This window comes from Dendroctonus ponderosae, unplaced genomic scaffold, assembly GCF_020466585.1.
Source record: "Dendroctonus ponderosae isolate FM_Combo_2020 unplaced genomic scaffold, Dpon_F_20191213v2 Dpon_F_20191213_235, whole genome shotgun sequence".
In the NCBI taxonomy this organism is placed as follows: Eukaryota; Metazoa; Arthropoda; class Insecta; order Coleoptera; family Curculionidae; genus Dendroctonus; species Dendroctonus ponderosae.
In genome coordinates, this window is record NW_026018444.1 from 1 (window position 1) to 8,571 (window position 8,571).

At 40.8% G+C, this 8,571-nt stretch overlaps 1 protein-coding gene across 1 annotated transcript; it reads right to left on the reverse strand.

Annotated features, from left to right (window-relative positions):
* Positions 1-675: 675 nt before the first annotated feature.
* Positions 676-7,879, reverse strand: LOC125503690 (acetylcholinesterase-like). Its single transcript, XM_048664421.1, has 9 exons — positions 7,806-7,879; positions 2,596-2,822; positions 2,409-2,535; positions 2,191-2,350; positions 1,972-2,138; positions 1,520-1,774; positions 1,275-1,464; positions 1,024-1,216; positions 676-961 (listed from the first exon to the last, which is right to left on the reverse strand). The coding sequence occupies exons 2-9, from the start codon at positions 2,787-2,789 to the stop codon at positions 703-705; spliced, it is 1,545 nt and encodes a 514-aa protein (XP_048520378.1). The 5' UTR covers positions 2,790-2,822; positions 7,806-7,879; the 3' UTR covers positions 676-702.
* Between the last annotated feature and the right edge of the window lie 692 nt (positions 7,880-8,571).

The following is an 8,571-nucleotide window of genomic DNA, read 5'->3' on the forward strand; positions in this document are numbered from 1 at the left end:
AAAATTTGACATTCTGTAACGACAACTAATTTCATCAGTTTGTTTACATCCATATCAAATTGTCCCTCTGAAGATCGCCAATCGCGCTTGCGAAACGTCCATAAGACATTTTTTCCACAACTACCTAAAATCCCAAAAATAACATAAATTCATGCAGACGTTTCGCTCATCCGCATGCCTTGCATGCTCAACATATTAGCTGGACAGCTTCCACTGTAATCATGAGTAAACCGCAATTTTTTTGCACGGTTGGCAACAGTGCAGTTGACATTTCCTGTCGAGTAATAGTAAATACGCCTCTAGTGTCACTGCCACTCGTTGTAAAGACACGACAAATCTTTTCGATTCATTCCAAATTTTTTTCTCTGAAGATGCAAGCCCTTTGTGCATGTGAAACGTTAAGAATACCTTCTTTTAACGACGGTCTAAAAGCCAGAAATCACACCTGTTTCGTCTTTTTCAATGTTTCTATTAAATCAGCAAACACGACTTTCATTCAGACGTTTCGCTCATATTTAAAGTTCGCATCCTCATCATTCTAATTCGAACCATCACGGTTGGCAACGGTTCGTTAACCTTTACGTGTCCTGTCGAGTAATAGTAAATACGTGTCTAATGTCACTGTCACCTGTCACACACATGCCAGCCACTCGTGCTTGCGAAACGTCCAAAAAACTACCATTATTCCAGTTTCAGGAATGGTTATTTCTCCATCTCTATACTCACAGTTCGATGTTTGAAGTAGTACATGTAGACATTGTTGCCAGTTTCCGCATAGCGATGAGCAAACTCATTCACATTGCACGTGAACTGATAGTCTCCGACCATCTTGTCCAGAGCGTCCCGATTGGCCACCGGGTCGTCTGGATTCAGCCAATCGGTGTACTCGAAGACAATCGCTTGACGTGCCGCAGGCCCAACATATGGGTTCAGTTCGGTAACTGCGCCCAGGAATTCTTGCCTACAAACATTGGCCAATCAAAGCAAAGAGGGACATCAGTAGGATGGTTGGGAGGCACTTGCCTACTGATGTAGACGTTTTCCTCTTTCCTGAACAGCTCAGTGAGGTAGTACATGATGAAATAGTAGCCTTCCTCCGTGTTGGAGCCCATGAGAATGTTGGTTTTTTTGAAGTTTTTATTGGCCATTGCCCGACCGGGGGATTCATCCAGGAAGGACCCGTCTATGATGGGCACAAAGGGGAATTCGCAGATTCCTGGAAATTTATTTAAACTCTTTGCTCTCTGGTTGGGAACTAGACGGGGGAGATTTACCCAAAGTGCCCCACTCATTGTTAACGAGGTCGAAGGGATCCTTCAATCTTAAACACTCGATAACAGCCGGCAGGTTGTCTCTTTCATGAGGACATTTGACTGCCTCCGCCAATCGGAGTCCTCGCAGAATGCTCTCTTCTCGAGAGATTATTGCCCAAGGCGCCGTGGCGCTGCCCGACTCCATGATAGCCTAAAATGTCCATCACCCATTCTCCAGAGAATCAGGAGGAATATGAGGATTTTACCTGGGAGAATAAGTTGCGCGACAATGGGGAGAGCAGGTGCAAGGAGACGGAGACGGCGCCGGCGCTTTCACCGAACAAGGTCACATTCTGGGGGTTTCCTCCGAAGGCTGCCACGTTGTCCCGCACCCACTGCAAGGCCATCAGCTGATCGAAGAGGCCGGTGTTGCCAGGAGCGTCAGGCGTTCCGAAGTAGATGAACCCCAGTGATGCCACCCGATACTGCATGGAGATTACTATAACGTTCTCCTCGGATACCTGCAAAAGAAATGGGTTTCTCAAGCATTTCTCCTCTAAACCACATTTCAAGATCTTCACTGTTACAGCAAAAAGTCCCCCCTAGTTGACACTCTGCACCGGTTTATCCCTTTTGATTCGCCTACTCCTCACTCACTCCCTCTGAGTCCCCGAGGTCGAGCTAGATCAAGGCTAATTGTTCTGTTGGAAGAACTTACCAGAATATTGTGGTCATAAACATCAAGAGTGTTGGTGCCGGAGTAAAATCCTCCTCCAAACACCCACACCATCACCGCAGCATTCTTGGGCCGAGGCCGCGGGACCACCACGTTAATGTAGAGACAGTCCTCGCTTAGAGGAGTGTTGGGGTTCCAAATTTGAGCACCTGCAAACCCGCACAGTTGCAACCTGGAAGTCGCGTAGGCCAAGGAGCTTACCGGGAAAGTCTCCAAACAGTGTGTCAATAATTTGTACGCAGGAGTTGGGGTGCTTGGTGGCATTGATAACGCCCTCCCATTTCTCATAGGGGCGCGGGTGCCTAAACCGCAGGTTCCCTACGGGTTTTTGGGCGTAGGGAATGCCCAACCAGGCGTCTACCTGAAAACATCAACAGCGCGAATGACTCCCCAGTAGTTGTCGAGTGATTAGGGATTACCTTCTTTCCTGTTGCCGCAGTCAGCGTCGTCCCGCGGACTTTTCCCTTATTGGTGCGAATGATTAAAGGGTCCTCATCCGTCGACGACAGTCGACTAGGGAAGTCTCTTTTGTCATCTGGGGCGTCCCTATTGGGGCGGTAAAATTGGGGATGAAACTGATTACTGTTAATTCTTAGGGGACGGTACCTTCTAAACTCCTCGGAATCCTTGTGGGGATCGAAGGGGTCCCGTCGCGTGCTGGACCCCTGTTGCGCCATCAGGGGCTCCGCACGAGGCCCCTCAATGGGGACGGATCGATGGCGCCCTCGGCGCGCCGCGGGGGCTGCGGGGCTCGCTGCCGCCAGCAGGAGCCCCATTAAGGGCCAGCAGCCCCACCGCATGACCGGCGATGGGCTAACCGGACCTGGCCGGGTCTGGAATAGGTATATGCTTGTAAGACCCTTAGGGTAACTCTAGCATGGTGTGTTTTTTCGAAATAGATGTTTTTGACTATTGAACTGCTAGCAGCAGAAAATTTAGCCTGATGATGCCCCAAATTCGAAACCTGTGCCACTTGCAAGTTGGTCTATGCCCTACAAAACTGATTTAACAGTCAATTGTAAACTTCGCTAGTTTCTTACCAAAAAACTGCGAAAATCCGGCCTGCATAAACAGACGAAAAGTGCGAACAAAATTCTTTAAAAAATCGTAAAAACTTCCTGAGGAAGGTACAAACTCAAAACGTTTACTGCCTATCAAGCACACCTTGGACTGCGAAAAATCTTCTCTTTATTGACATCTTCTAGATATTGAGAAAATAAATGCCAAACTTACGCCTGCAAAATTAACTTGGAAAATTCCAAGTCACATTTAGAACCTTCTCAAAAAGTTCCTAATGATGACTCAAAATCGAAACTTTTTCCTCATTTAGAACTCAAATTGCTCTGCAAAATTGACTTGAAACTGAACCCCGAGCTTGAATGGTTTCTGGGAAATTGGACACCGAACTTAGGCCTGCATAAAGAGCCGCTAGATTTCATCATATGTTTAAAAAAGTCTCGAAAATTACCTGATAAAGTCAGAAAATCGAAACTTTTTCCAAATTTAGAACGCACTCTGTCTCAAAAAACGCACTTAGCAATAAATCTCCAACTTCGATGTAGGTTTTCGCGACAAAAAATTCTGAACTGACGCCTGCAGAAAAAAAACACAAAATTCCATGGCAAGCTTGAGAAAATTTTGCCAGTTGCCTGATGATGTCCCAAAATCGAAACGCTTGCCCTTTATAGTACAGGCAATGGACAATGACATAGATGCAAAGATGGCTCTTGACCTTAACTGGTTTCTGCAGGAAAAGCTCTGAAACTTCAGCCTGTATAAGCAAGCGCAAATTGCAATCACATTTTCCAAAAAAATCCTGAACATTTCCTGAAGATTACTCAAAATCGAAACGTTTGTCGCTTATAGAGCAGCCTTATAAATTTTCCGCAAAAGCGATTCTCCAAATCTGCGAGCTCCTGAGAAAATTCATGTCAAACGACGACCTACTTACATATCTGCGAAAACCATAAGCAACTTTGAAAAATTATTGAAAGTTGCCTGATGATTCAGTTGTCTGATGATACAAATACATGCAAAAGCGAGTTTCTCGTTTAGTTGGTTCCTGAATGAATAAATGAATGCCAAACCGGACAAAATAATGTTGCCAAATTCTCATAAATTGCCTGATAAGGATTGAAAATCGAAACTATGATTGTTTATAGAAAGCACTTCGCCCCCATAAAATGCCTTAAATATAGCTTTTTCGCTTTGAAAGCTACAGCGGAAATAAATTCGAGATTCCGCCAAAAACCTGACGCAATTTTGAAAAATTCTTGAAATTTGTTTCATGATCGAAACGTTTTCCACTCGTAAAACATACTTTTTTTGGTAAAATAAATACAAAATCAACTCTATTATTTTGTTACTTCCTGAATAAATGAAGGGCAAACTTCAGCCTGCAAAAGCAACTTCGTCAACTAAACATAATTTTGAAAAATTGTAAAAAATTGCTTGATGAAGACTGAAAATCGAAACTCTGTATTAATTAATTATAGGGGGAATATTGCCTCAGAAAATTCGCACACAATTAACTTTCTCACTTCCAAAGTTAAAGAAAAAATAAAAACTAAACTCTTGTCTGCAAAAACCATCACGAAAACCACACGCGATTTTGGAAAATTATTGAAAATTTTTGAAAAATTTTACATTTCATCAATCGATTTTGCGCTATTACATACGTACAAATGTATTATGAGTCCCTCATTTTTTTCCTTCCTGAATAAATCAATGCGGTACTTACAATAAATTTCAACTTGGCAACTTTGCAAAATTGCCAAGATTTGCTTGATGATGACTGAAAATCGAAACTCACAACAATATTCACTTTCGCACGTCCCAATTTACAAAGAAAATAAATGCTTTAGTGCGGCTTGCAAAACTATCACCCAAATCCGACGCTGTTTTAACAAAATCTTCAAAATTGCATGATTATTAGTGAAAATCGAATCATTTACAGAAAAAACTGTGACCTTCAAAACAGTTGAAAATTTAACTTTTTCACTTCTTAAGTAAAATAGGAAATCAAACAACTAAAAAATGCTAAACTGCAAAAATTCACCACACAAACCAGATGTAATAATTTTTTTTAAATTTCCTGATGATGACTGAAAAATCGAAACTGTTGATGCTTGTAGAATAAACTTTACCCTACTAAACACGTATAAAAATGACTCCCTCAGTTCGACACTTCCTGAATAAATGAATGCCAAACTCCAGCATGTAAAAACAACTTGGACAACCAAACGACATTTCGAAAAATTTCCTGATGATGACTCACAATGGTAACTTTCCTCATTTTATATACGAGACTTTGTCTACAAAATGCTCTCAAAGTTCAGTTTTTTACTTTCCATGTTGCATTTGAAATAAATGCTAAACTCCATTCTGCAAGAACCACTGCGAAAACCAGACGCAAATTTCAAATTTTGCGAAAATTTCCTGATGATGACTGAAAATCAAAACTTTTTTCGTTTATAAAACAGACATTGCCCTATTAAATACATAGAAAGCGCCTCTCTGATTTCGTTAATTCCTGAATAAATGAGTGGCAAACTCCGGAGTGCAAAAGTAACCTCGCCAACCAAACGCATTTTTGAAAAATGGGCAAAAATTGCCTGATGATGATTCACAATCGTAACTTTCCCCGTTTTGTATACGAGACTTTGTTCTACAAAATGCTCTCAAAATTCAGTTTTTTACTTTCCATGTTGCATTTGAAATAAATGTTAAACTCCACTCTGCAAGAACCATTGCGAAAACCAGACGCAAGTATGAAAATTTTTTGAAAATTTCCTGATAATGACTGAAAATCAAAACTTTTTGCCCTTATACAACATACTTTGCCATATGAAATACATACAAAAGCGTCTCTTTGCTTTCGTTAGTTTCTGAATAAATGAGTGGCAAACTACGGGCTGCAAAGGCAACTTCGCCAACCAAACGCATTTTTGAAAAATTGGCAAAAATTGCCTGATGATGACTCACACTCGTAACTATCCGCGTTTTGTATACGAGACTTTGTCCTAGAAAATGCTCTCAAAAGTCAGTTTTTTACTCTCCATGTTGCATTTGACATAAATGCTAAACTCCACTCTGCAAGAACTATTGCGAAAACCAGCCGCAAGTTTGAAAATTTTTTGAAAATTTCTTGATAATGACTGAAAATCAAAACTTTTTGCAATTATGTAACAGACTTTATCCTATGAAATACATCGAAAAACGTCTGTCTGCTTTCATTAGTTCCTGAATAAATGAGTGGCAAACTCCGGGCTGCAAAAACCACCTCGCCAACCAAACACAACTGTGTCAAAATTGTCAAAAATTGCCTGATGATGGCTCACAATCGTAACTTTCCTTGTTTTACATACGGGACTTTGTCATACAAAAGGCTCCATGTTGCATTTGACATAAATGCTAAACTCCACTCTGCAAGAACCATTGCGAAAACCAGACGCGAATTTGAAAATGTTTTGAAAATTTCCTGATAATGACTGAAAATCGAAACTTTTTGCACTTATAAAACAGGCTTTGCCCTATAAAATACATAGAAAAGCGTTTCTCTGCTTTCATTAGTTCCTGAATCAATGAGTGGCAAACTCCGGGCTGCAAAAACAACCTCGCCATCCAAACGCATTTTTGAAAAATTGGCAATAATTGCCTGATGATGACTCACACTTTTAACTATCCTCGTTTTATATACGAGACTTTGTCCTACAAAATGCTCCCAAAAGTCAGTTTTTTACTTTCCATGTTGCATTTGATATAAATGCTAAACTCCTCTCTGCAAGAACCATTGCAAAAACCAGACGCGAATTTGAAAATTTTTCGAAAATTTTCTGATAATGACTGAAAATCAAAACTTTTTGCACTTATGTAACAGACTTTATCCTATGAAATACATCGAAAAACGTCTGTCTGCTTTCATTAGTTTCTGAATAAATCAGTGGCAAACTCCGGGCTGCAAAAACAACCTCGCCAACCAAACACAACTGTGTGAAAATTGTCAAAAATTGCCTGATGATGGCTCACAATCTTAACTTTCCTCGTTTTACATACGGAACTTTGTCCTACAAAAGGCTCTCAAAATTCAGTTTTTTTACTTTCCGTGTTGCATTTGAAATAAATGTTAAACTCCACTCTGCAAGAACCATTGCGAAAACCAGACGCAAGTATGAAAATTTTTTGAAAATTTCCTGATAATGACTGAAAATCAAAACTTTTTGCACTTATACAACATACTTTGCCATATGAAATACATACAAAAGCGTCTGTCTGCTTCAATTAGTTTCTGAATAAATCAGTGGCAAACTCCGGGCTGCAAAAACAACCTCGCCAACCAAACGCAACTTTGAAAAATTGTCAAAAATTGCCTGAGAATGGCTCACAATCGTAACTTTCCTCGTTTTATACACGAAACTTTGTTCTACAAAATGCTCTCAACATTCGGTTTTTTATTTTCCATGTTGCATTTGAAATAAATGCTAAAATCCAACCTGTAAAATCTGCCTTGAAAATCCTGATGTGATCTATATATTATTTGAAAATTGCCTGATGATGACTAAAAATCGAAACTCTGTTGACGTATGTGAAGGGACTTAGCCCTGCAGAGGGCCCTCAAAACTGGATTTCTCAATCAGCCACATATAGGGAACATAAATGCCAAACCGCGTCCTGCAAAAAACACCACGAAAACCGACCCTTGAAAATTGCCTGATGATGGTTTTTCTCGTGCCGGTGGAACACCGTCAAGGCCTGGTTCCGGATCACATAAATTCTTCCTTTTTAATAAAAATAATAAACAAAAATAATTTACTTACGTAATAATTGTCAACAAATTAGGTCGGTTGAGGACATGCTACTGCTCAGCAGGGCTCTGGATGGGAGCCTTGACACCTGAAAAGCAATCAGGCATCAATATCGGATTAAACAGAAGACAAAGGCAAATGAAGAAAGCGAAAATAAATAACAATTAATCCACTAGACAGTGCGGCAAATAAACAGGAAAGAGCCAAAGTCTGGCAGGGAACATGCAAATCGCATGTCTGGAAAGCAGCTGTTATAAATCATAAGGAAAAATTCAGCTTTTGGTGGCCTTTGTCGATGTCTCACGCGATCCAAAGTGCACCAGTCTGATTTTGCAGCGTTTCATGCCGCAAACAGTGGTTTTCCAGTTTTTTCGCACATTGTAGATCCATATCGGCCACTTATTTAATTAAATCGCCGACCAGCCGATGCATCCAGACATTATAACGTGACGAGCATAAATTTCAATTACTTTTCCACATTGGGGCAAGGGGCGATTTATCTATTTCGGGACATGTCATGGAGTTGGTTCGGGTTTTTTTAGGTCAGGTGTACACACAATTCGTTCCATCTGGAACGTCAATACGGCAACAAAGCCCGTTTTCCCCGGGCACAAAGTAATTACCGCATGACAGCAGAAAAGGGGCTCTAATTATCCTTTAAAAACGCCGTAATGATCACCCGCGAAGTCTAACAAAGCCTCACAACGTGCTCGAATTCCTCGAACGAGGAGGATTGACAACGTAATCTTACCCGGGTCCTGTTGCGCGCTTTTCAATT